This window comes from Carettochelys insculpta, chromosome 1, assembly GCF_033958435.1.
Source record: "Carettochelys insculpta isolate YL-2023 chromosome 1, ASM3395843v1, whole genome shotgun sequence".
NCBI lineage: Eukaryota > Metazoa > Chordata > Testudines > Carettochelyidae > Carettochelys > Carettochelys insculpta.
The window spans coordinates 292,625,881-292,653,732 of NC_134137.1; the positions used below are offsets into that span (position 1 = coordinate 292,625,881).

General features: G+C 51.1%; 1 protein-coding gene across 1 annotated transcript in view; it reads left to right on the forward strand.

The window, feature by feature from the left end:
• The window catches only part of FGD6 (FYVE, RhoGEF and PH domain containing 6), a 131,722-nt gene that overhangs the window by 92,221 nt on the left and 11,649 nt on the right, over positions 1 to 27,852 (forward strand). The window contains exons 15-18 of the mRNA XM_075011715.1: positions 954 to 1,056; positions 12,820 to 12,963; positions 13,923 to 14,025; positions 15,521 to 15,648. Coding sequence (XP_074867816.1) covers positions 954 to 1,056; positions 12,820 to 12,963; positions 13,923 to 14,025; positions 15,521 to 15,648 — 478 coding nt within the window. The remainder of the gene's footprint in view (positions 1 to 953; positions 1,057 to 12,819; positions 12,964 to 13,922; positions 14,026 to 15,520; positions 15,649 to 27,852) is intronic.

A 27,852-nucleotide genomic window follows, 5' to 3' on the forward strand; every position in this document is an offset into this window, starting at 1 on the left:
AAAGGAAATTAAAAGGAAGAAAGAAAAGTTAGGAAAGTTAACATAGGAAATGGACAAAGTTTTGCTTGGAGAGATATAAATGTAAATAGATATTTTGCAAGTCTTATTGCCAGTTTAAGCTCATGGCTGTGAGAATGTCTAGACAGCACTCTAGAATTTAGTTTTCATAGGTTAATAATGAGAACACTGTGGCCCTGATTCTGCACACAGCACATCTTTGATTTCAGTGGGATTGCTAAAGTGAGTAAATGCTGAATGTTTGCAGAAAGAGGATTGTGCACTCACATTAGAAGTCTCGCTGAAGTCAATATGTGCTTTCAGTGCTCAGCTGGCATGTCTGAAAATTGGGCCACTTACAATTTAGCGGTTTAAATTTAGCAGGATAATTAAAGGCAACAATGTTTTGAAAACTCTGGACAGTCTTTGAGCCATAGGGTTTGATTGGAGACATGAATATTCCAGAGGTAATACGTAACAGGTTTTTGTCACTGGGTTAAGAAAAAACAACATAAGTAAATATTTGTATTTGGCAAAATATTCTACTTCCAAGGGGAAGGCTAATCAAAGGCTAGTACGTAGCTCTGCTCCTGCCTGTATCCTCTCTTCTTTCTCATGGATTTTTCCTTGTCTTCCCTGTATCTCCCTTGCATGAAGGCCTCCAAGTATTCTTCTGTATTCCCACAGGCATCTGGATTTGTTCTACCTGATTCTGTATACCACATAACTTCAGTATTCTCCAAATCCCTGCTCTAAACCTACTTATTTCCCTAACTTTTTAACCATGATCAACACTGCCCCATCAATCTAATATAATCTAGAGTAATAGACATTAAAATTAACAACAACAAAAAGGAAATAATATGGTATGTGCCTAGCAAAAAATATGCCATAGCCACGGTCAGTTTTTAGCAATTTTAACATTAACCATATTGTGATTTCTTTGACATCCACAGTTCTGCTACAGAAAGAGATGAATGGCTAGAAGCCATCTCCAGGTCAATTGAAGATTATACAAAGAAAAGAATCACGTTTAACCCGAGTAAAAGTCTTGAAGAGGTATATACCACACCACTCTCTCCAATTTCTTTGGGAAGGAATATATGTTTTCTAAAGTGCTGTGCTGAGTTTTAATACTTAGCAAAAGTGGCACGTGTTAATAATAGAATAGAATATGAGGTGTGTATCTTTCCTACTTTTTTTTTTTTTTTTAATTCAGATGTTCTCAGTAATCCTAAGAACAGGAGGAAAAAGGGTTAACTATCCATTCTAGTTCTTAAAATAGAATTGCTCTGACTAAGATAATGAGTGTAAAACAAAGTGGAATATCTTGTCAGTAAAGAAGTACAACAGTGGTGCCAGTGGAGGGACAAACATTCCCACCCCCCAAAGTTTTTGCACTTGCTCAAAGTGACATGAGCAGTGGAGCCGGGTGGTGAGGCATGATCAGATCACTTAACCAGTAGTCCAGCGATGAGCAAAATTGGTTAGCAAGTGAGCTGCGCGAGTGCCCCCTTTCCTCTCAGTTGGTGCACCTAGAATTCGTGGGATGTGCTGTTGGACGTGTAGCACTGCTTTGATTGGAAGCAGAGGGAGCACATGACTCTGACCGTCAGTGTTTTGTGCAATCAGCATGCGCCTCATGTCCCGTGCCCTTGTTTTACATGTGTGTCACTTTAGTAATACTGATGAAGAAAAAGCTATACGGACAGAAACCAGCGAAATCTGGTAACCCTGTGTGGAGGCAGTGGTAAACAAAATGTCTCGTGGGCCAGATATAGGCCGCCCACCACTACAACAGTCCCATGCTAAACCAGTACCGCTGCTGTTGGACAATCAGGAGCACTGCTGCAGCTGCGTAGTTTAAATGTCACTGAAATCTGACCTGGCTTCAACTCTGTACTGCTGGAAAGGTGCCCAAACCAAGTGTTGTTGTGACCTGGGATGTAGGGAGGGAGTCCTGCATGGCAGAGTGTGGTGGAATCCACCAAGGACATGACTCCTGGTGGCACCAGGTCATGTCCTGTGTGGGTAAGAGAAAAGGGAGACCCTCCTGGCCTGGGGGAAACCAAGGTGCCTGTTGACGGAGGGGCAGGCAAGAACACACCAGAATGGGCGACCTACGTTGGGTGGAGAGGGGAATTGTCAGAATTGTAGGATCCAATGAAGGAATTTTAGTGTTGTGTTTTAGAACTGACTTGTGAAAACACTGCTGGTGAACCAGGAGAGAATCCATATTTGAAGACACTGTCCAGTTACATGAAAGGAGTATCCTTAGGAAACAGGGTTCTTCTTTTTTGAGTGTCCCCGTGGGTACTCCACATTAGGTGTCGGGCTCGCCCGGCGCCGCAGATCGGATCTTCCAAGCAGTTTCTGCCGGACCACGCATGCACCGGTGCGCGCCACTCCCCCGCGCGCTCCCGGCCACATGCGCAATCCGGTCCCCGCCAGTTCCTCTTAACCGCCGTCGGCTGCAGACGGAATCCGAACTAGGCTAAGGCCAAGTAGCGTATTCAATGACTTTAACTGCTTTTCTTTAAAGTTTTTCAGTACTTAGGCTACTGCAAGTTAGCCGGTTGTTATTTTTCAAAAAAAAAAAACAAAACAAAACAACAAACAAACTACAAGCGGGAGAGCTTCAATCCAGTCCCAGTAACAAGCGCCGGAGGCCAGGAGCATCGGGCCATCAGCCCTCCTGCTGCGGCAGGCCATCGGACGGGGAAAACAGCACAGGGAAGGTGCTAAGTACCCGCTTAACAACTGAAAGACTCACCAACAATGTCCTCTTCAGGATTTAAAAAATGTGAGTCCTGCCGAGAGGCGATTAAGGAGAGACAGGGAGATGCGGCTTAAAATGCTGCTTTTGATAAGGCCCTCCAGCCAGACGTGCCGGAGCAGCCGCAGCAGGAGGGACCCTCCGGGGCCCATAAAAGGAAAGCTGCCTCCCTCACTCCATCAGCGCAAAAACGGAGGAAAGTCTCCCCAACCCGATCCCTGCCGGCAGCAACAGCGAGCGGGACGGGAGGAGCGAGCAGCCCCCAGCCGCAGCAACAGCTGATAGGCGGCGGCACGGAGAGCCACGTGGAAGCGGCTCAGCCTCCGATAATCAGCCAGCCACCCCGCACCGCAGGCAGTGCGGCGGCTTAAAACTACTTTTCATAAGGCCCTCCAGCCAGACGTGCCGGAGCGGCCGCAGCAGGAAGGACCCTCCGGGGCCCATAAAAGGAAAGCTGCCTCCCTCACCCCATCAGCGCAAAAACGGAGGAAAGTCTCCCCAGCCCGATCCCTGCCGGCAACAATAGCGAGCGGGACGGGAGGAGCGAGCAGCCCCCAGCCGCAGCAACAGCTGATCGGCGGCGGCACGGAGAGCCACGTGGAAGCGGCTCAGCCTCCGATAATCAGCCCGCCGCCCCGCACCGCAGGCAGGGCGGCGGCTAAACAAGCGTTGGTACCGGTGGCACCGCAGGCAGCGGCACCGACCCCCGGGGAACCGGCGGTGCAGAGCGCGCAGGCACGCAGCCTGCAGGCACCGGAGGACACTGCACCTGCGGCACCGCCCTCGAGCGTGCCGAGCTCGGTGCAGACGGGGCCGGGATCCCCTGTACGTCAGGGGGCGGAGTTACCTCCTCAAGGGAGGGGGAAGGCTGCACACAAGAGGAGGCATTGCAGCCCCTCTCCGCACAGGGCTGTGGAGTTGCTTTCTCACAGCCCTCCGCTTATGTTGCAGACTCCAACCAGAAGGCAGGGGTCCCCCCTAGCCTACCCGGAGCCCCCTTCTCCATTTTTTGCAACCAGCCTCACCCTGGCTGGGACCACCTTCACCCTTCCTGGGGTTTGAACCGCTGGACTATTATGCAAAATCGCTCTCTCCAGCCCTCCCCCAGACGCAGAGGGTATGCACCAAGGGAGTGGTCTAGGTCACCTTCCCAAGAACAGTGCCTATACTGCCATGGTCGCCCCTACCACGCGGGGCATAGACGCCATCGGCTATCTACCAGGGAAAGATCCCCACAAACGATCTCGTACCCCCGAGGGCAATTGCGACCGGGGACAGAGACTCAAGCATCTCAGGGGGGACTGGTTATGGAACCCCGAGATTTTCCCTAGCAAACCTCTAGTGAGAGGGTGTACCATCACCAGCAGGAACCGGAAGGGTCCAGAGAGATGTACCCCAGCGGTTCCTCGCTTTCCTCCCCGGATGAGGCTACGGCCCCGGGGGACATCCATCCTCCGGACGATCTCAAACAGTTCGAAGAGCTGTTTTACGAGGGTGGCCTTCACGCAAGGCATCCAGACAGCTAAGGTGCAAGAGAAACACCATAAGCTCCTCAAAAATCTGAGACCTCCGGCCTCCTCCAAAATAGCAATACCGCTTGATGACGCAATCTTGGAGTCTGCCACTATGATATGGCAGACTCCTGCGACTATTCCGCCTGTCCACAAGAGAGCGAAAAAAAAAAAAAAAAAAAAAAAAACTTCGTGCCGACAAAGGGCACGGAGTTCCTGTTCAGCCACCCACAACCAAATTCCTTGGTGGTGGAGTCGTCGCAATGTGGGGGAACAGACAAACATACCAAAAAGCTAGAGCTGTTGGGCAGAAAGGTCTACTCCTCCTCCACTCTACTGTTGCAAATGGCAAATTACGCAGCGCATCTAGCGAACCATAATTTCGATAACCACATTAGGTTAACCTCCCTCATGGACTCGCTTCCAGAGGGCAAGAAACCAGTGCTCAAGGCCATCATGCAAGAAGGCTACGCGGCCTCGAGGACGGGAGTTCAGATCGCCCTGGATGTTGCGGACTCAGCAACAGCGTCCCCAGTACCACAGGGGTTACGAGCAAGGGCGACATCAACAGCACCAGCAGTACAGAACTCCCAGGCGTCGTTCCCAACACAGCCGTGCGTCCTCGGGGCAGGGCCAAAGGCCACAGGTTTGACACACAGATCCAGGGCTGCGCCATCACTACCGTCGCAAGGTCATCCGAAGCGGTTATTCCACCATCGCCTCCGACCATTCTATAACCAGTGGCAAAGGCTCACCACAGACAAATCGGTGCTGGAGATCATAGCCACGGGGTACGCCATCCCCTTCCAGTCGCTCCCACCGCCATGACCTCCACCCAGGCCCCACCTCCAGGAGGCCTCCCACGTGGCGAGGCTCAAGCAGGAGGTAGACCATCTCATGCTCATAGGGGCAGTGGAAAGAGTGCCAGAGCAACTGCAAGGGAGAGGGTTCTACTCGAGGTACTTCCTCACGGGGAAAAAGACAGGAGGTGGGAGGTCCATCTTAGATTTTCGAGGCCTCAACCGGTACCTGCGCAAGCAACGCTTTCGAATGATCACAATCGCCTCCATCCTTACGGCACTAGACGATGGAGATTGGTTCGCAGCCCTCGACTTATAAGACGTGTATTTTCACATAACTATTCATCCGGCTCACCTGCGATTCCTCTGGTTTCTCATGGTAGGCAAAGAACATTTTCAATACAAGGTCCTACCGTTTGGCCTCTCCTCGGCCCCCAGAGTCTTCACCAAGCCCTTGGCAGTGGTGTCAGCCTACCTGCACAGACAGGGGGTATTTATATTCCAGTATCTGGATGACTGCCTACTCAAAGGGGCCTCGAAGGAGGAGGTACTACGTATAATATGCGTCACAGCAGGCACGTTCTCTTCGCTCGGCCTGGTTATCAATCTGACAAAATCAAAGATAGACCCCACGCAGGACATAGAGTTCGTAGGGGCACGCATAAATTCTATTACAGCGAGGGCGTATCTACCAGAGACTCACTTTCGGGCCGTCGGCTCCCTCGTGCAAGTCTTCACCTTCAGCCCTACGGTGCTGGTTCTGACGTGCTTACAGCTGCTGGGCCACATGGCAGCAGCGACGTTCGTAGAACAGAACGCCAGGTTACACATGCGCAGCATGCAGCACTGGCTGGCGAGCGTATACAACCCGGCAGCACACACTGTTCACAGGGTGGCGTCGCCCACAACAGAGGTGCGCAAATCCCTGCAATGGTGGGTAAACCCCGAGAACCTGCTAACAGGGGTACCCTTCCACCAACCACACATATTGGTTTTTCTTACTACAGATGCCTCCCTCATAGGGTGGGGAGCACACATGGGCGAAGAGGTGACACAAGGGCTGTGGTCCTCCACGGAGCAGTCACTGCACACAAATATACTGGAGCTCAGAGCAGTGTTCAATGCCTGCAGACACTTTCGAGACCATATAAAAGGCAAAGTAGTCGGGATCAGTATAGACAATACCTCCACCATGTTTTATATAAATCGGCAAGGAGGAGCTCGGTCCCGTGCCTTATGTGCAGAAGCAGTCCGGTCGTGAAACTGCTGCATCGCCAACAATATAACCCTGAAAGCCTCGTACTTCCCAGGCGCTCACAATGTGAAGGCAGACCAGCTGAGCAGGCGTTTCGCACTGATGCACGAGTGGCAGATCCGTCCCGATCTGCTGCAACCTATTTTTCATGCATGGGGTTTTTCCCCAGATAGACCTGTTTGCTACTCAGCACAACAAGAAGTGCCCACGATTCTGCTCCAGGGCAGGACTGGGACGGGGGTCCCTGAGGGACGCCTTCGCGATCTCATGGACGGGCCCCCTGCTTTACGCTTTCCCTCCCACAGTGCTCATCCACAAGGTGTTGCAGAAAGCCAGGAGGGAAGGAGCGTGAATGATCCCGATAGTCCCAACGTGGGATCGACAGCAATGGTTCCCCCTACTCCTGCGCATGTCGGACTGGCCACCGATGCCCCTTCCGGTGGCGCCGGATCTGCTCACGCAAGCCCAGGGGTCCATAGTGCATCCGCACCCCCAAGGTCTGCGACTACAAACGTGGTTAATCCATGGCTCAGCTCCCTAGAGAGCACATGTACGGAGGAAGTGCAGCAAGTCCTAGAAAGTAGCAGGAGGACTTCCACCAGGAAGACCTACAAGCAGAAATGGACTCGCTTTACGGCATGGTGTTCTACCAAACAGCTAGCCCCCCTTTCGGTGCCTATGGCTGTGATATTAGAGTATTTACTGGACCTCAAGAGAGGAGGACTCTCGCTATCCTCGTTTAAGGTCCGCCTTGCCGCCTTTTTGGCATCGGACGCGGAGAGACAGGGCACACGGTGTTCCCCCATCCCATGGTTACCAGGTTCCTTAAAGGGCTGGTAAACCTATACCCCCCCCTCGGAAACCGCTTCCACCTCCGTGGAACTTGGACCTGGTGCTTAATGCGAAAAGGGGACCACCATTCGAGCCTTTGGCCACGGTTTCCCTCTGCCTCCTTATGATAAAGACGACCTCTCTTCTCGCAATCACGTCAGCTCGCAGGGTGAGCGAGCTTGCGGCAGTTATGGCAACGCCACCCTGCACTGTTTTTTCCAAGGAGGCGGTAACCATACGGCTGCATCCAGCCTTTGTTCCTAAAGTTTCTTTGAGTTTCATACTTACGAACCTATTGTTTACCCTCGTTTTATCCAAAGCCTCATAACTCTGACAAAGAGGCGCGCCTACACCTCCTGGACGTGAGGAGGCGCTAGCTTTCTATATAGACAGGACCAAGTCCTTCCAGAGAATGGATAGACTCCTAGTCTCTATCGCTCCCAAATCAAAAGGAGAATGTCTCTCTTCGCAGAGCATCTCGAAGCACATCGTATCTTGCATAAAAATGTGCTACAAACTCACAAAGACTCCTTTCCTGGCCATGCCCAGGGCTCATTCCACTAGGGCAGTGGCAGCATCAACAGCCCTTTTTCAAGGGCATTGCGCTAAAAGACATTTGCAGAGTGGTGACCTGGTCATCCTGTGACACCTTCGCCAAACATCACGCCCTTCACAGGGTATTCCAAGAGGATACCCGTCTCTCGACAGCGGTCCTCTCGGGGACAAGCTGCACATACTCCGATTACCCACCTCCTATCTTGGGTTACTGCTGGGTAGTCACCTAATGTGGAGCACCCACGGGGACACTCGAAGAAGAAAGAAAGGTTACTCACCGTAGTAACGGTGGTTCTTCGAGATGTGTCCCCGTGGGTGCTCCACTACCCGCCCATCCTCCCCGCTCCGGATCTCTGTTTAGTGTTTTGCAGGAGCATCCGAGGCGGTTGGTCGAGGAACTGGCGGGGACTGGATCGCGCACGTGGCCGGGAGCGCGCGGGGGAGTGGCGCGCACCGGCGCATGCGCGGTCCGGCAGAAACTGCTTGGAAGATCCGATCTGCGGCGCCGGGCGAGCCCGACACCTAATGTGGAGCACCCACGGGGACACATCTCGAAGAACCACCGTTACTACGGTGAGTAACCTTTCTTTATACATCTCACAGGGTATGTCTACACTACCACTCTATTTTGAAATTAATTTCGAAAGCGGGCCCAGTTTTGAAAGAGGCTGCGGAGCGTCTACCCGCTCAACGGCCTCTTTTGAAATTGTTTTTGGCGAAAACGGGCCCGAATTTCGAAACCGCTCTTCCCATCCCAGGTTGGGAAGAGCAGCCCCTTTTGAAATAAAATTTCAAAATAGTGCACGTGTAGACGCTCCAGGCCCGCAATTTCGAAATTGTGGGTCTGCCATGGCGACGGCTCCAGGGAGCGCAGGAGACGCGCTAGCAAGACCTGGCGGGGCTCTATGGTCCCTGGGCCAGCCCCTTAAAGCCACACGGCTCCGGAAACCCCATGCAGGAAGCTGAGAGCGTGCTCAGGGCTAGAGGAGAACGAGCTCAGCCCTATACATGCTCCAGCAGCCAGATGGACATGCCACCCAGCCCATCAGCAGGATGGTGAGACCCCAAAGCTCTGGGGCACCCCAGGAGAGGCCCCCTCTTTCCCGCCCAAGGGGTCGCCGGAGGAGAGTCAGGGCCAGAGAAGGAGGGGACAGTCCTGGACGGAGGCCGAGGTAAAAGACCTCCTCGGCCTCTGGGCGGAGGAGGAGGTGCTGCTCCACAGCACAGGGAGACCCTGCAACGCAGCTGCCTTTGAGCGGCTGTCCGTGGGGCTGCGGAAGCGAGCACACCCCCAGCACATGGCTGCTCAGGTCAGCTCAAAAGTAAAGGAGCTCTGGCAGGCCTACAGCCGGGCCAAGGATGCCCGCAGCCGATCGGGGGCCAGGGCCGGCCCGAGGTGCCCACACTACCGGGCATTGCAACAACTCCATGGCCCGAAGGACGTCCCAGAGCCATCGGTGCTGGTGGGCACATGCGGGCCAGACACCGACCGGGAGACAGACCCGCTGGGACCCTCCAGCCAGACCACACCTGCGGGGGCTGGGAGCGACTCAGAGGAGGGGAGCCCATTAGTCATTGCAGTGAGCTCTGGGACCTCCAGCCAGGTGCCTTCGAGGCCGATGTACCCGGACCTGTTCTCCAGAGGCCCAGGTAGGTGACAGGTGGATTGGGTAGCCTGGGTGGGGGGGCCTATCAGACGGTACCCTGCCCCATCCCAGACCCAAGCACGGCACCATCCAGCACCTGCACCCATTGACAGTACCCTAGCCTGCCCAACCGGGGAGGGATGCGTGGGCCAGGCTGCAGCCAGCAATTGCCCCACAGGCGAGGTCCCGGCAGGCACACGGGAGCCCCAAGGAGGGTCGGCAGGGGAGGCACCACCTGGGGGTATGGCGCAAGTGGAGACTCTGGGCCTGGGTGACAGCACTGATGGGTGGCCACTTTCCCCTTGTGTCTCCACAGCATCATCCTCTGAGGGCCAGACCACACCGGTGCCGCCATTGGACGGAGCTGGAGAGCCCTCCTCCCCATTGTCCCGGCTGCCGCCTGGCTGGACCTGGACGGCCCAATGCTGGCGGCACTATGACCCCCTGGAGGAGGCGGAGGCCTACACCACAGCCATCTGGGAGCAGACCACCGTGCTCCGGGAGTGGCTGCGCAGGGAGGTCTGGTCCAAGGCAGTCGCAGCCCTCTGACGGCTGGCCCCCCAGTCTCCCCCACCCCCACTGCCCCTGAACCCACTCCCACTGCTGCCCCCAAACACATTGCCCTCAGCCCACCCACCCTCAGCCCATCCGCTCATCTTTCCCTGGCCAACTGGCTGGTCGCCAGTGCCAGCCAGGAGGGGGATCCCCTCCCCGGCCCCCCTGCCCCACCTTCACCCAGCCCCTGATGGGGATCCCCATCCTTCCAGCCCCGACAGGGCCCCCCCCACCAGGGGCAGCAGGGACACTTGTACCCACTGGGGATCTTGTTCCTCCACCCCTGTGGGGGACTAGGCCTGCCCATGCCTGTGGCCCCAGCCATGGGGGCATGTCTCTGCCCCATTGTATGTAGTTCTCCGTCTGTTCTCCCCATATTTAGCCCCAATAGAAAGACCCCATGCCATTGTTTAACAGCCGTTCATTTACATATAGTTAGTCCACAGTTAATAAACCCTTTCGTGCACCTGAGTGTCCCGTGTGTGTGTGGGGCGGGGGGCATGTTGCAGAGTGGGTGTGAGCCATTTGCCAGGTGGTGGTCAGTGTGGCTGTCACTTGGAGGGCTTCCCGGACCCTAACCTCTTCATGATGTGCCTGGCGGCACAGGGCTGTGGGTGGCTGCTCATAGCCAGGGCTGCAGTCCGCAGCCCACCAGGGCATGTAGCACTCCTGCTTTCCCTCCGCCAAATTGTGCAGCGTGCAACAGGCCGCGACCACCCCAGGGACGTTTGGCAGGCTGATGTCCAGCTGCGCGTTGGGGCATCGGAAACGCCCCTTCAAGCGTCCGAAGGCCCACTCAACAGTGTTGCATGCCTGGTTCAAGCGGCCATTAAAAACGTCCTGGCTGGCGGTGGTGTGCCCAGTGTAGGGGCGCATCAGCCACGGCTTTAATGGGTACACCCCATCGGCCACTATACAGGGTGGCATTGTTGTCTCCCTTACAGGGAGCTCCCAGGCAGGGATGTAGGTGCCCTCCTCCATGCTCCGCCCCAGCCAGGAGTTGCGGAATACCTGGGCATCATGGGCTCGACCGGACCAGCCAACGCATATGTTGCTAAACTGGCCCCGGGCATCAACGAGTGCTTGGAGCACCACTGAGTGGTACCCCTAGTGGTTTATATAGCGTCCTTCACTATGGTCTGGGGCGCGGATCGCATTGTGCGTGCCATCGAGCACGCCAAAGCAGTTGGGGAATCCGAGGGCTGCGAATCCCGCCATGGTGTCATCCAGGTTGCCGAGGTGGACGACCCTGCGCAGGAGGTGGCGGTTGATGGCCTGGACCACCTGTAGGGAGGCACCAACATATGGGCCTGCACATCGGGGGGGCCCCCCTGCCCCTGCAGCCCTCCCCACTAGGGGCCCCCTGGCCCTTCCTGGGGAGGGTGTGGGGCCCTTGTCTGACTTACCTCCAGGAGGACGGCTCCCATGGTGGCCCTGCCCACCCTGTATTGGTGCCCCACTGACCAATGGCTGTCGGGGGTGGCCAGCTTCCCCAGGGCGATCCCCACACGCTTCTGTTTAGTTTGGAAAAGAGAAGATTGAGCGGGGACATGATAGCAGTTTTCAGGTATTTAAAAGGGTGTCATAAGGCAGAGGGAGGGAACTTGTTCTTCCTTGCCTCTGAGGATAGAACAAGAGGCAATGGACTGAAATTGCAGCAGGGGAGGTTCAGGTTGGACATTAGGAAAAAGTTCCTAACTGTCAGGGTGATCAAACACTGGAACGAATTGCCAAGGGCGGTGGTAGAATCTCCATCACTGGAGCTATTTAACAAGAGGTTAGATAGATGGCTTTCAGTGATGGTCTAGAAAATGCTTGGTCCTGCCATGAGGGTAGGGGGCTGGACTCGATGGCCTCTCGAGGTCCCTTCCAGTCCTACTCTTCTATGATTCTATGATTCTCAACTGGGAGCGCAGGCCGCTTGCAGGTGTCCACGTGCTGCAGGGCGGGTGAGAGCCACTGACACAGCTCCATGAATGTGTGCCTCGTCATCCTGAAGTTTGCGAGCCACCTTTCGTCGTCCCGCTGGCCCAGTACCAGCCTCTCGCACCAGTCCCCACTGCTGGGGTGGTTCCAGAGGTGCTGTGGGGGGATGGGGGATGGGGAGCAGCGGTTGCCCCCTTTCAGGGCCTGCAGGACCCCTGTGGGTGGGAATGTGGGCTCCAGGGCATCCACCACGTCCAGGGTGGCGATGACCGCCTGGGTCCTGGTGACGGTGCCAGCATCGGACTCTGGCAGCTGCTGCTGCTTCATTCTCCTCTAGGTTCTTGGTGCACAGTCCACGCAGTGCTGTGTACTGCTCTGCTGGGCTGCGTGTGTGCGCGGGGCGGAAGTGTTTGGGAGGGGCCTTTTAAGGGCACTGCTGGCTATGTGACCTGGAAGGGCTTGTCAGCCATGTGACCCCGTGCGTAATGTTTCCCGGCTGCTTATTTCGAAATAGCCCATTTTCTGTGTGGACGCTCTTTCGAAAAATGGAGGGTGTTCTTTCGAAATAACAGATCAGTGCAGCGATCCATTTTGTGTGTGTAGCCACGCTATTTCGATTTTGTTTTTCAATGTTCCCCATTTGGAAATTTCTTTGTAGTGTAGACACACCTATAGAGCTGGAAGGCACCTCGAGAGGTCATTGAACTGAGTCCCCTGCACTCACAGCAGGACCTGTCACCATTCCTGATGGATTTCTTTAAAATCTAACTTGCATCAGACCCTGGAAAGGCCCCTGCAAGGATTGAGCTCACAACCCTGGGTTTAAAAGGCCAATGCTGTCACCACTGAGCTGTCCCTCCCCCCAGGCTTCAATACAGTACTATATTTGTATTTAGCCTTGGTAATTCACTGCTGAAAAGTACATTGCTGCTTGTAATTTAATGGAGCTGCAACTCCATTTTTTCAGGCAGATCCAGAGGAGGAAGCAGATAGTCCTCTCGGATCAAAGGCTCCTATCTGGGTTCCTGACACAAGAGCCACTATGTGTATGATCTGTACCAGTGAATTCACGCTAACCTGGAGAAGACATCACTGCAGGGCGTGTGGAAAGGTTGAGTGATCTTGTAATGTCCTTCTTTTGCAAGAGTCGGTCAAGGTTTCTGTTTCACTATAGCGGGAATTTGATTGCATTAAAACACATTAGCAATATTGCTATGTTGAGAAAACATTATACGTTACCTGAAAATAAGAATATTTACAGTATAAAATAGTGTTATAAACTACTGCTCTAGTGAAACCTGTTTAGATCTTCTTGCCATGTTTTACATTTAGGAGGACAAAATAGCATATGTTCCTCATTCCTTCCAAAGTACAATGCAAACAAAGAAAATTAACTTGACATATTTGAAATATATTTTTCATTCCTTGTGAGTTACAGTTGAAACAGTTTTGAGGGACTTCCAAAAAATGCATACCCATTAAAGTATAGAAAACTGTATTATATATTTCATTGCTGTACTGGAATACTTCACATTTTAATTCTTAGTCAGATGGGAGTGCGGTATTCATTGTAGTTGAAATACATCAGTTTCTCCATCACAGAGATGAGAGGATAACATAACTAGCTGGACATTGTGATTATCTAAAAATACGAGGCTTTAGAAACTGAGTGAGTTTAATAAACTTCTAGATGAGATTGACAGTACAGTAACAATGTGTTAGTTTACACTTCAGTCATCTAAACATTTGATAGTTCTCATTAATCCAGTAGTTTCAGCCCCCGCCCCCTTTCTCAGATTTTTATTTATGATGAAATATTTTGTACAAAAATCAAAAAATTATGTAACTACAGAATATTGTCAGTTACGTAAAATAATTTCTGGAAAGAGTATTTTGTGTGGAACATCCCTGTGAATTAGCATGCATCTCCATCCAGGCCCTGCTGTCATAATAGTGAGGCTTGTCTGGGGCTGAACAGCGTGGGTTTAGTGAAATGCAGATTTAAATCTTGAAGGGATTGGTGTATATGTGATTGTGCATCCTGTATAATAATGCTTTACATGTTTTCAGATTGTCTGCCAAGCATGTTCCACAAATAAACATGGCTTAGACTACATGAAAAACCAGCCAGCAAGAGTATGTGATCATTGCTTCAAAGAACTACAGAAACAAGGTAGAGGAAAAAAAAATTAACACATCCATCTTGGTCTGGTAATTATACAACCTCCATTTCCATAGTATCTGCACATCTCAATGCTTATTGCATTTATCTTCCCAGCATCCCCATGAGATCAGGAAGTACTAGTGACAACCTGTCTTACAGAGCTTCTGAGTGACTTGCCCAAGGTTACACCAGAGGTCTATGGCCGAGTAGGGAACTGAATACAGGTTTCCCAAATGCCAGGCTAGCACCTAACCCCTGGCCAATCCTTCGTCTTGGATCCAAAGACCAGTGGTGGTGTTTGCAGTAGTAGCATGAGTATTGTGATTTGTAGGTGAATTTTCCAGGGTTCTTGTGGTAAAGCAGAGGCTTCTTAGGAACTTTGCCTGGCCCACCTGCAATTTCTACCTTCAGCTGCTGGTGGATGCTGTATAGCAGGTAGCTGTAGCAGTTGACTGGTACACTGGCATGCCCTTTGCATCCTGAGTTGTGTCACAGCCCCGGAGCAGAGGCAGCACAGCAGAGCACCCTATCACCTCCCACCATGCTTGAGTAGCAATCTGTCATGCTGACAGGTACTGTTTCCTTCTTTCCTTCTATTCCCCCATCTGTCTGCCTCTAGCCATCTGTATTGTCTTTCCTTATACTGAGATTGAAAGACCTTTGCAGCAGAAACTGCCTTTTTGTTCTGTTTGTACATTACCTAACACACATAATCCATGCTAATAATATTCATTACCCCTCAACCACAGGCAGGAGGGAGGAATTAATTTTGCAAGACTGACTTCTCCCCTGCAGGCTGGCCACAGGGAGCCATTACTGATGTCTGCCAGCAGAATAGAGGAGAAAGGGCCTGAGAAGCTGGAGGACCTTGCTAAGGAGACGGGGGCGCAGGAGGGCTGCATTTTGGGCGGATAACTTCAGCTCAGGAAATTGGGGACTGCAGGACCTCAATGGTAGGGAGTGGGGAGCAGCAGAAGCCCTTGCCATAGGGTTTTTGGGTAGCATGGAAGAGTCAGGAGCCAGAGACACAGGGCAGTTGGGGCCTGCATTTTGTGTGTGTTAAGGTTGAGTTTTCACCTGTAATTGTCTTGTACACACTGGGAGTGTGAAAGGCATGCTCAAAAACAGGATTTATACTTTTTTTTCAATTAACACCGTGATTTTCTTGGTCCAATCTTGTGATTTTTTTGGGGCTCTGACTTGTGATTTTTTTTAACTTTCTGATTTGGCAGTACTGAGAAGCAAAATTCCTTTCGTTTGATATGCTTAGGAAATAGAATATGTTATGTCGTATTTCAGAGATGAACTGGTTTTTTTTAATTACCTTGCACTGAACAAAAGATATAGCTATGTTTAAAACTTTTTATAAGAAACACTGTGCCTATGTTAATAGTGACATTATTTTGTTAGTCCTTAAAATGCTACATGATTGCTTTTCTGTTTTGATATGCATATGTTAGTCTTCTGCAACATAAAAGCATTGTGCATGTTGTGTACGCTTTAGATAACCAGTTCACTCCTAAAAGTGGCTCCCCAGTGAACCATAAATCTCCATCCAGTGCCTTGTCTACAGTGTTGCATAGTATTCCGTCAGGGAGAAAACAGAAAAAAATTCCTGCTGCTCTCAAAGAAGTAAGTGTTTCCTTTAAACTTTACCTCTCATCAGTGTGAAATCATCCATTTTTAACAACCGTTTTAATAACCTGTTATGTAATCTTTTTCAGACATCACATTTGGAGGAAAGGGGGGATGTTTCTGGTGACACAATGGCCACATGTAGGCGTACGGCACTGTGGCTGTGCTGCCACTGCTGCACTGTGTCTGGTGAAGACATGAGCAACAGAAGCTATGTCGGTGGGCGAAACTCTCCTGCCAACAAAGCACTGTGCGCAGGAGCACTTACATCTCTAACTCGTGTCATGCAAGTGGGGGGGCTCTCGCCACTAAGCATTGTAGATTATGCCAACACAGGCTGTAGTGTAGACATAGCTCAGTACAAAAACGGCTTAAATTTAGTTACAAGGCTGACTTGGGGCTTGATTGTGGCTTTAGGTGGAGCCACAGAAATTCTCCTGGCATTTCTCTGTATCCAGGGCAGTACTGATTAGACTGTACCCACAGCAAACTCAACACCCCTGCAGACCAACTCGGCTATTCTTGCCAGTGAATAGACAGAAGGTGAGCAGGGATGTGTGTGCAAGATTCCACCCATTCCTCCCCCACCTACAATGGGAGGTAAGATGGTATGGGAATAAGCAAACACCCTATTAGCTGTATGTGAATGGACTCAAAATTTAGGTACCTCAGGTAGGGGTGTCTTCATCTTATTTTTCTGCCCAGGCCTTTATCTAACTTCGAGTGGTTACAGAAGTCTTGCTTCCAGCTCCCAAGTATCACGTGGAGCTGAATGAGCTAGCAGCAGTATCTTAGGATCAGAATGGAGGCTGGGCCTCTCTGAGGGCAGGCAGCGTACAGAAAATGAAATAGAGAGGCAGGATGTGAAGCTCTACTATATTTATGAAAACTATATACTATAGAAAAGTACTATATATGAGCTAGGTGGCAATGTTGTATATTATTATGGGTATGCTCACAACTGGTAAGGCAGCCTTGTGCTTTAACGGTAGAACTGGGATAGAAATATATACGGTTCACTTTACTTGTGTACTTTTGCCACTATTACTGGCTTTTTGGCTTTTTTAAACCATTACCACCATGGTGGTGTAAACTGCAAAACAAAACTTCTTTTTGATATTTGCCCTAGTAGGTTAAACAACAGGCAAAGCTGTTTTCTAAAAATAAAAGCAGTTCTGTGCCACTGGGCTGTGGCAACATGAGACTTACATCTGTAGATTAACTCCCATCTGGCAGGGATCATTTACAATTCAAAAGTGTGTGTGCATGTTACTTTATGTATTGGTTCTTAAGTAGGCTGCCTGAGACATGCAAGCGCAAGAAGATTGATCAATTACATGTAGTGATGTGATTTTCATTTTCAGTTTTTCTTTGGGCTCAAAGGAACATCAGGAGTTATGACATTCATGGTCTTAAAAGCTTTGCTCACCAAGGTTCCCAAGGTACACAGTAAGGTCTCAACATTGGCAAACTTAAGATTCGCAAATTCAATTATTCACGACCGGCCACTTCCCCAGAACTCCAAGGCAGGGAGCACCAGCAGCTGCTGCTTCCCGGGGCAGAGAGCACCAGCGGCTGCCACTTCTTGCATCTGCCACTTCCCGGAGCAGGGAGTACTGGGAGCTGCCGCTTCTCGCAGCTGCCGCTTCCCAGGGCAGCAGGGCAGGGAGCATCAGTGACTGCCACTTCCCAGGGCTCCAGGGCAGGGAGCACCAGCATCTGCCACTTCCTCAGGGTCACGGGGCAGGGAGCACTAGCAGCCAACACTTCTCCAGGGCGCTGGGCAGGGGCCCCAGTAGCAGGGCTCCAGGCAAGGAGTGGCTGCCGTATTCGCAAAATTCAACATTTGCAAGGGTTATCAACACAGAACCCTTGCAAATGTTGAGACGCCACTGTACAACTTGCTTTCTGTGAGTGTCTCAAGGTGGCACTCATGCATTCCAACAGAGAGCAATGAAACACAACACAGAATGTATTTATTGACATCTAAAAAGGCTGTCTGTGTTTCCGTTAAAAACATTGCTGCTGTATGCAATATTGTGTGTTTGAAGGATGCCCAAAATTTGGTCATACCATCTCCCAGTCTTTCAAGGGTGAGGCTCCCTCTCAGTCTTCAATTTTTGCTTTAAAGGAGGGAGTATGCATGTCCTGGAAACCAGCACCATGTGATACATAAATTCAAATTCACATTGGCAATGGTATCACTTTAAGGAAACTATAATAGATTCTTGTGTTGCAATGACTGACTTAGGAGCAGTTGCTCTAATCCTTGTGTATCCAAAATCACCATTGGATGCAAAGCAAGTTTTGGTACACAAGCAGTGCAGGATTGGGCTCTTAATTTTTTTAATACTACTCTACCTCTCAGAGAAAGTATTTTTAGACAATCACTCTTAGGAGGAGGAATCTTTTCCTATCCTTTTATAGACAGCAAAACAGTAGCTATAATGTTTTTTTCATGCTGTAAAAAAACCAAGCTACTGCTGCAAGGGCTGTAGAAATTTTCCTGCTGAAATATAAAATACAGTTAATCTAATTTATTGCAGTTGGAAATATTTATGCATATTTCTTGTCCTGCTGCATGAAGCCTTTTAGCATTTCCTGCAGCTATGAGTTGCTCAAATTTTGATATATCCTTTTGCAAGCATTTGAGAAATTCTTTTTCTTCTTCGAGTGTCCCCATGGGTGCTCCACAATAGGTGTCGGGCTTGCCCGGCGCCGCAGATCGGATCTTCCAAGCAGTTTCTGCCGGACCGCGCATGCGCCGGCGTGCGCCGCTCCCTTGCGCGCTCCTGGCCATGTGCGCGATCCGGTCCCCGCCAGTTCCTCTTAACCGCCGTCGGCTGCAGACAGAATCCGAACTAGGCTAAGGCCAAGTAGCGTATTCAATGACTTTAACTGTTTTTCTTTAAAGTTTTTCAAGTACTTAGGCTACTGCAAGTTAGCCGGTTGTTATTTTTGCAAAAAAAACAAAAAAAAAAAACAAAAGCAACAAACAAACTACAAGCGGGACAGCTTCAATCCAGTCCCAGTAACAGGCGCTGGAGGCCAGGAGCATAGGGCCATCAGCCCTCCTGCTGCGGCAGGCCATCGGAAGGGGAAAACAGCACAGAGAAGGTGCTAAGTACCCGTTTAACAACTGAAAGACTCACCAACAATGTCCTCCTCAGGATTTAAAAAATGTGAGTCCTGCCGAGAGGCGATGCCAGCGTCCGATGGGCACAGTCTATGCATAAGGTGCCTTGGGGAGTCCCATGTTGCACAGAAATGCTCCTTCTGTGCTAAATTAACAGCCAGAGCAAGGAGAGACAGGGAGATGCGGCTTAAAATGCTGCTTTTTGATAAGGCCCTCCAGCCAGACGTGTCGGAGCGGCCGCAGCAGGAGGGACCCTCTGGGGCCCATAAAAGGAAAGCTGCCTCCCTCACCCCATCAGCGCAAAAACGGAGGAAAGCCTCCCCAGCCCGATCCCTGCCGGCAGCAACAGCGAGCGGGACGGGAGGAGCGAGCAGCCCCCAGCCGCAGCAACAGCTGATCGGCGGCGGCACGGAGAGCCACGTGGAAGCGGCTCAGCCTCCGATAATCAGCCAGCCGCCCCGCACCGCAGGCAGGGCGGCGGCTAAACAAGCGTCGGTACCGGCGGCACCGCAGGCAGCGGCACCAACCCCCGGGGAACCGGCGGTGCAGAGCGCGCAGGCACGCAGCCTGCAGGCACCGAAGGACACCGCACATGCGGCACCGCCTTCGAGCGTGCCTAGCACGGTGCGGACGGGGCCGGGATCCCCTGTGCGTCAGGGGGCGGAGTTACCTCCTCCAGGGAGGGGGAAGGCTGCACACAAGAGGAGGCATTGCAGCCCCTCTCCGGACAGGGCTGTGGAGTTGCTTTCTCACAGCCCTCCGCTTATGTTGCAGACTCTAACCAGAAGGCAGGGGTCCCCCCTAGCCTACCCGGAGCCCCCTTCTCCTTTTTTGCAACCAGCCTCACCCTGGCTGGGACCACCTTCACCCTTCCTGGGGTTTGAACCGCTGGACTATTATGCAAAATCGCTCTCTGCAGTGTCTCGACGATCTCCCTCCCCCAGACACAGAGGGTATGCACCAAGGGAGTGGTCTAGGTCACCTTCCCAAGAACAGTGCCTATACTGCCATGGTCGCCCCTACCACGCCGGGCATAGACACCATCGGCAATCTACTAGGGAAAGATCCCCACAGACGATCTCGTACCCCCGAGGGCAATTGCGACCGGGGACAGAGACTCAAGCATCTCAGGGGAGACTGGTTATGGAACCCCGAGATTTTCCCTCGCAAACCTCTAGCGAGAGGGTGTACCATCACCAGCAGGAACTGGAAGGGTCCAGAGAGATGTACCCCAGCGGTTCCTCGCTCTCCTCCCCGGACGAGGCTACGGCCCCAGGGGACGTCCATCCTCCGGACGATCTCAAACAGTTTCAAGAGCTGTTTAAGAGGGTGGCCTTCACGCATGGCATCCAGACAGCAGAGGTGCAAGAGAAACACCATAAGCTCCTCAAAAATTTGAGACCTCCGGCCTCCTCCAGAGTAGCAATACCGCTTGATGAAGCAATCTTAGAGTCCGCCACTACGATATGGCAGACCCCTGCGACTATTCCGCCTGTCCAAAAGAGAGCGGATAAGAAATACTTCATGCCGGCGAAGGGCATGGAGTTCCTGTTCAGCCACCCACAGCCAAATTCCTTGGTGGTGGAGTCCTCGCAACAAAGATCAAAGACATCTCAATTCAGGACAGGGGGAACAGACAAAGATGCCAAGAAGCTGGAGCTGTTCAGCAGAAAGATCTACTCCTCCTCCACTTTAACGCTGCGAATGGCAAATTACGCAGCGCACTTAGCGAACCATAATTTCGACAACTATTCCATGTTAACCTCCCTCATGGACTCGCTTCCAGAGGACAAAAAGCCGGTGCTCAAGGCCATAGTGCAAGAAGGCTACGCGGCCTCGAGGACGGGAGTTCAGATCACCCTGGACGTTGCGGACACAGCAGCACGTTCCACAGCAACGGCAGTGGTGATGCGAAGGGAATCCTGGCTCCAGACTTCGGGTGTACCGAGGGATCTGCAGGCGAAGATAGTTGACCTTCCCTTCGACTCGCAGAAGCTGTTTGCTGAATCAACTGACTCGGTCCTTCATTCCAGTAAAGATTCAAGAGCCACACTCAGGACCCTGGGGATTTACACCCCTCCATACACAAACAAAAGGTACTACCCTCAACAAAGACGGTACCAGTACCAGCAACAGCGCCCCCAGTACCACAGGGGTTACGAGCAAGGGCGACATCAACAGCACCAGCAGTACAGAACTCCCAGGCGACGTTCACAACAGAGACGTGCGTCCTCGGGGCGGGGCCAAAGGCCACAAGTTTGACATACAGATCCAGGGCTGCGCCATCACTACCATCGCACAAGGTCATCCGAAGCGACTATTCCACCATCGCCTCCGACCATTCTACGACCAGTGGCAAAGGATCACCACAGACAAATGGGTGCTGGAGATCATAGCCACGGGGTACGCCATCCCCTTCCAGTCGCTCCCACCGTCTCGACCTCCGCCCAAGCCCCACCTCCAGGAGGTACCCATGTAGCGAGGCTCAGGCAGGAGGTGGACCATCTCATGCTCATAGGGGCAGTGGAAAGAGTGCCGGAGCAACTGCAAGGGAAAGGGTTCTACTCCAGGTACTTCCTCACGGAGAAAAAGACAGGAGGCTGGAGGCCCATCTTAGACCTTCGCGGCCTCAACAGGTACCTGCGCAAGCAACGTTTTCGGATGACCACAATCGCCTCCATCCTTACAGCACTGGACGATGGAGACTGGTTCGCAGCCCTCGATTTACAAGACGCGTACTTCCACATAACTATCCATCCGGCTCACCGGCGATTCCTCCGGTTCATGGTAGGCAACGAACACTTCCAATACAAGGTCCTACCGTTTGGCCTCTCCTCGGCCCCCAGAGTCTTCACCAAGACCTTGGCAGTGGTGTCAGCCTACCTGCACAGACAGGGGGTATTTATTTTCCCGTATCTGGACGACTGCCTGCTCAAAGGGGCCTCGAAGGGGGAGGTTCTGCGCATGATACGCGTCACAGCAAACACGTTCTCTTCACTCGGCCTGGTTATCAATCTGGCAAAATCAAAAATAGACCCCACACAGGACATAGAGTTCATAGGGGCTCGCATAAACTCGGTTACAGCGAGAGTATATCTACCAGAGGCTCGCTTTCGGGCCATCGGTTCCCTCGTGCAGGTCATCACCTTCAGCCCTACGGTGCCGGTCTTGACGTGCTTGCAGCTGCTGGGCCACATGGCAGCGGCGACGTTCGTAGTACAGAACGCCAGGTTACACATGCGCAGCATGCAGCACTGGCTGGCAAGTGTATACAAACCGGCAGTATACACCGTTCACAGGGTGGTGTCGCCCACAGCCGGGGTGCGCAAATCCCTACAATGGTGGGTAAACCCCAGGAACCTGCTAACAGGGGTACCCTTCCACCAGCCGCAAATATCGGTTTTTCTCACTACAGATGCCTCCCTCATAGGGTGGGGAGCGCACATGGGCGAAGAGGTGACTCAAGGACTGTGGTCACCCACGGAACAGTCACTACACATAAATATACTGGAGCTCAGAGCAGTGTTCAACGCCTGCAGACACTTTCGAGACCACATACAAGGCAAAGTCGTCGGGATCAGTACAGACAATACCTCCACCATGTTTTATATAAACAGGCAAGGAGGAGCTCGATCCCGTGCCTTATGCGCGGAAGCAATCCGCTTATGGAACTGGTGCATCGCCAACAATATAATCTTGAAAGCCTCATACTTGCCGGGTGCGCACAATGTGAAGGCAGACCAGCTGAGCAGGCGTTTTGCACTCACACACGAGTGGCAGATCCGTCCCGATCTGCTACGGCCGATTTTCCACGCATGGGGTTTTCCCCAAATAGACCTGTTTGCCACTCAGCACAACAAGAAGTGCCCACGATTCTGCTCCAGGGCAGGACTGGGATGGGGGTCCCTGGGGGACGCGTTCGCGATCCCGTGGAGGGGCCCCCTGCTTTATGCGTTTCCTCCCACAGTGCTGATCCACAAAGTCTTGCAGAAAGCCAGGAGGGAAAAGGCCTGGATGATCCTGATCGTCCCAACGTGGGATCGACAACAATGGTTCCCCCTACTCCTGCGCATGTCGGACCGTCCACCGATGCCTCTTCCGGTGGCGCCGGATCTGCTCACGCAAGCCAAGGGGTCCATAGTGCGCCCGCACCCCCAAAGCCTGCGACTGCAAGCGTGGTTAATCCATGGCTCAGCTCCCTAGAGAGCACATGCACAGTGGAAGTACAGCAAGTCCTAGAAAGTAGCAGGAGGACTTCCACCAGGAAGACCTACAAGCAAAAATGGACTCGCTTCACGGCTTGGTGTTCTACCAAACATCTGGCCCCCCTTTTGGTGCCTATACCTACAATACTAGAGTATTTACTGGACCTCAAGAGAGGAGGACTCTCGCTATCCTCGTTGAAGGTCCACCTTGCCGCCATCTCAGCGTTCAGACATGAGGAGGAAGGGCACACGGTGTTCGCCCACTCTATGGTTACCAGGTTCCTCAAAGGGTTGGTAAACCTATACCCCCCTCGGAAACCGATTCCACCTTCGTGGAACTTGGACCTGGTGCTTACCACGCTAATGGGACCACTGTTCGAGCCCTTGGCCACGGTTCCCCTCCGCCTCCTTACAATAAAGACGACCTTTCTTCTTGCAATTATGTCAGCTCGTAGGGTGAGCGAGCTCGCGGCAGTCATGGCAACGCCACCCTGCACTGTTTTTTCCAAGGAGGCGGTAACCATATGGCTGCATCCAGCCTTTGTTCCCAAACTTTCTTCCGAGTTTCACATTAACGAACCTATTGTTCTACCCTCGTTTTATCCAAAGCCTCATAACTCCAACAAAGAGGCGCGCCTACACCTCCTGGACGTGAGGAGGGCGCTAGCCTTCTACGTAGACAGGACCAAGTCCTTCCGGAAAACGGATAGACTCCTAGTCTCCCTCGCTCCCAAATCGAAAGGAGAAGGTCTCTCCTCGCAGAGAATCTCAAAGCACATTGTATCCTGCATAAAAATGTGCTACGAGCTCAAAAAGACTCCTTTATCGGCCACTCCCAGGGCTCATTCCAGTAGGGCGGTGGCGGCATCAACAGCCTTTTTCAAGGGCGTTGCGTTAAAAGACATTTGCAGAGCGGCGACCTGGTCATCCTACGACACCTTCGCCAAACATTACGCCCTTCACAGGGTATTCCAAGAGGATACCCGTCTCTCTGCAGTGGTCCTCTCGGGGACAAGCTGCACATAATCCGATTACCCACCTCCTATCTTGGGTTACTGCTGGGTAGTCACCTATTGTGGAGCACCCACGGGGACACTCGAAGAAGAAAGAGAAGTTACTCACCGTAGTAACGGTGGTTCTTCGAGATGTGTCCCCGTGGGTGCTCCACCACCCGCCCATCCTCCCCGCTTCGGATCTCTGTTAGTGTTTTGCAGGGGCACCCGAGGCGGTTGGTCGAGGAACTGGCGGGGACCGGATCGCGCACATGGCCAGGAGCGCGCAAGGGAGCGGCGCGCGCCGGCGCATGTGCGGTCCGGCAGAAATTGCTTGGAAGATCCGATCTGCGGCGCCGGGCAAGCCCGACACCTATTGTGGAGCGCCCACGGGGACACATCTCGAAGAACCACCGTTACTACGGTGAGTAACTTTTTTTCTTTCTTAATACTTCCATGAAATTTTCTGTCATGCGGCTATGTTGATATTCCATCTGAGATGAGGCACACATGATTGGAACCCTTCTTAGTACCTGTCAGTTTTTTCTTTATAGACATATTCCTTTCTAGAAAAGGTCACTGACAATATTACTCAGCTCCTAACAGCAGCATGAATGTTGTAAATATTCAAATAGGTAATGTAACATTCAGCCAAGGATAGGGCTATAAAGGGTCTGTTACTTACCAACATAAATGCTCATACTGAAATGTAGTCAAGATTGGAATTTGAAATTATATCACTTTGCCACCTGTTTCATAGATAGGTATGCTGAACATTTGATCCAGAATCTAATCCAGCTATGGGCAGCCAAGGCTAGTGTGTGTGGGCTGCCTGAGTGACCCTCTGCTGTCTGAGAGAGGCCACAAATTTGCCTTAACCAAGACGGTCTGTGAGGCTAGGGAAGTTTTTTTTTTTTGTTTTTTTGTTTTTTTAATTTCAATTGCAATTGCATACCTGGAATTTGTGGGTTGTGCCATTTGAATTGTCACAGCACTTTGATTGGATGGCTCATGTCCCAAAATGTCTCATGGGCCACATATGGAACCCCAACGGGGATGTATACGGTTCCCGGGACACAGGTTGCACACCACTGATCTAATCTCAGGGTGTTTGCTTTATGATTGAAATAGGAAGATGCTATTCAGTAAGAAATATTGCTAAGAATATAACATCGCCATTTGTTCATTTCTCGGATTCTATCAGTTGATGTAAAGAGGAATTTCTGTTTTTTATATCCCCATGATCAGAATCACTTAGTACCATATCCCTGAGCTTTACTGCCTTTTTGCCTGTTAAGTTCTAATTATCCATCCTGCTGATTGCCCAAATATATTTGGGGCTATGTCTGAATGAATCGCTCATTGGGATTCTGCTGTATCCAAGAAATGTTGGTATTTGGGAAAGAAAACGGCTTGAGAAGCATATTGAAAAACAGTTGGTCATATTTTGCTGGCGTAAACTGGTGCAGTTCCATTTGGTCCTGTATGTGTCTTATTGCTTCAGTGGCCGACCAGTGGATTCCACCTTTGCATGTGTGTGGTAGTGGTACCATGACTTCATTCTGTTGTGTTACAGGCGTTACTAGGCACCCACCAAGGGTTAGTTTAGTACCATAGGTAGGCTGACTACAGACTGATGAAAGTACCATGATGCCTTGCACAGTCTACTTACTAGGTGAGCACTAACAGACACCACAGCTTCGGTGGCATAATGTGATGGCATGCTCTTCCTATTGTCTTGAAATCCTAATTTGTTCTGTGCCAGTGTAAGTATCCTATCCCTCCAGCAGCCCTATTAAAAATGAAAGGGCCACTTGTGAAATAACCCTCTGTTCACTATGGTTGAGGAGGGCCCAAGTGCCCTTCTGTGGCAGTTGGGGCAACCTAAGATAGTGAATGGGCCACAAGAGTGGCCCTCCTTCATCTCAGTGGACTGCAAGATTGGTGTAACTAACACACTGTCCCAGGAAAATGCAGTTCTGCTAACTGCACTTGCGTGCCTAGAATTTATGGGTTTACCAGTTGAACTGTATCAGCACTTTGATTGGATGTGGTGGTAGCGCATGGTGTGCAATCAGCATGTACCTTATTTCCTGTGCCCTTGCTTTAAGTGCGTGCCACTTTTTTGTAATACTGGTAGGAAAAAGTACTATATGGAGGAAAACCAGCAGAATCTGGCAACCCTGCACGTGGGCAACGATAAATAAAATGTCACATGGGCCACACGTAGAACCCCAATGGGCCTCACATTGCCTACCATTGCTATAGATGGTTAGGCAACAGTTTCATCCCCCTCCCTCCCAAACTGAGTTATATGGATCATCCGGGCACAAATCAAGATGTGACAGATTGTTTTCACTTATGTTCTTATTCATGAGTTAAAAGTAACAATTTCAGGATTGAAGCATACAATTTAGGTACATGCAGTATTTTGGAAAGGGACCACTGGCTGGCCGGGGGTTTGAGAAACTATTCTATAGGCATCATTCTTCCGGAAATCCCATAGCTTTTAAACACACACACGTCTGCATGTGTGCATGCACTTGCACGCTCACAACCGGTCATTTGCTGGAGTTATAAAACAACTTCGAGTGCAAAGGTGGAAGTATACCTCTGCTCATGAGGATGGGCAGAGAGGAGCATAACCAAACCAAAATGGTTAATATTTGTTTAAGACGGTTGTTGTGACTCTTTATTTAAGTAGTATGTGATTGAAAAGATTAGTAGTGAATGGGAGTCTTGGCTCTGTCCTTCAATATTGATGAACTGGCTGGCTAGTTAGAGGGTACTTATCAATGTCAAATATTGTATGTTGCTCTCTCATGCATCCCCCCAGCCCATCACAGTTGCTAGACACTTACCTGATGCCAGGCAGCCTGGAGGGTGGAGGGAGCCTAGCCCTCTCTGTGAAGCAGGATGGTGTTGCAGAGCCCGTAGCTGTGACAGGCAACAGCGGGTTCTCCTAGGGTTTTTTTCTTACATAAAGTGGTGGCTGAGTCCTCCTCCTCAGATCTCCTCATTAGTAATCCATTGGCAAATCAGAATGGGCTACGTCCCTTCTGGCATCACTCACTGTGGCTGAATTACACCACTTTTATGCAAAGAAACTCCCAGTCCAGTAATTTCAGGCTCATAAGTCTGTGCATTCCAAAATATATAACCAAACAAATTGCAGGTCCAAATATTTTGAAGACAATTGAGTTCTTAGGTCACTCCACTGGCATTCTTTCTATTATCTTAGAAAAGTCCAAACTGTAAATAATTTCTTCTAAATTGCAAAGCTAGCAGAAAATGCAGTTGGAATAATAGAGAAACAGCAATTACTCAGCTGTGCATGCAGAGGAAAGTTTCTCTTTCTTCAGCTGATCCTGTTCTCAATCAGTTGATTTAATTTCTTTTATAATTTAGCACTCAGCAGTTAAACCAAAAGCACTTGTGATGCAATTTGGGTGAAAACTTTAACTGTGACAAAGTGAATGTTTGCTCCTCAAAATCGTGGTTTTTGTAGGGTTAGCTTTTCAGACAGGCCTGTATCTGCTATTCCCCACCCTGCACCGCACTGCTCCCCCTCCACTCCCTCTCACATAAACATGAGATATGTGCATTTCATATGTGTGTCTCTCAGGGAATTACTGTACTTGTTTGTTTTCATACTGTTTTATGGAAATATGCTCTACCTGCCAACCAGGGTTTTTTGTTTTTTTTTTAAAGAAAATATATAAAAAAGATTCAGACATTGAAATTTATATGCAGCAAATCAAGCTCTTCATGTATGGCTGTCTTCACATTGGTTAAACTTGGTTTCAGAGATCATTCAGGTCTCAGAGGAAAATGTGCAGCTGTATAGTGTTGCCTAAAATGTTAATCC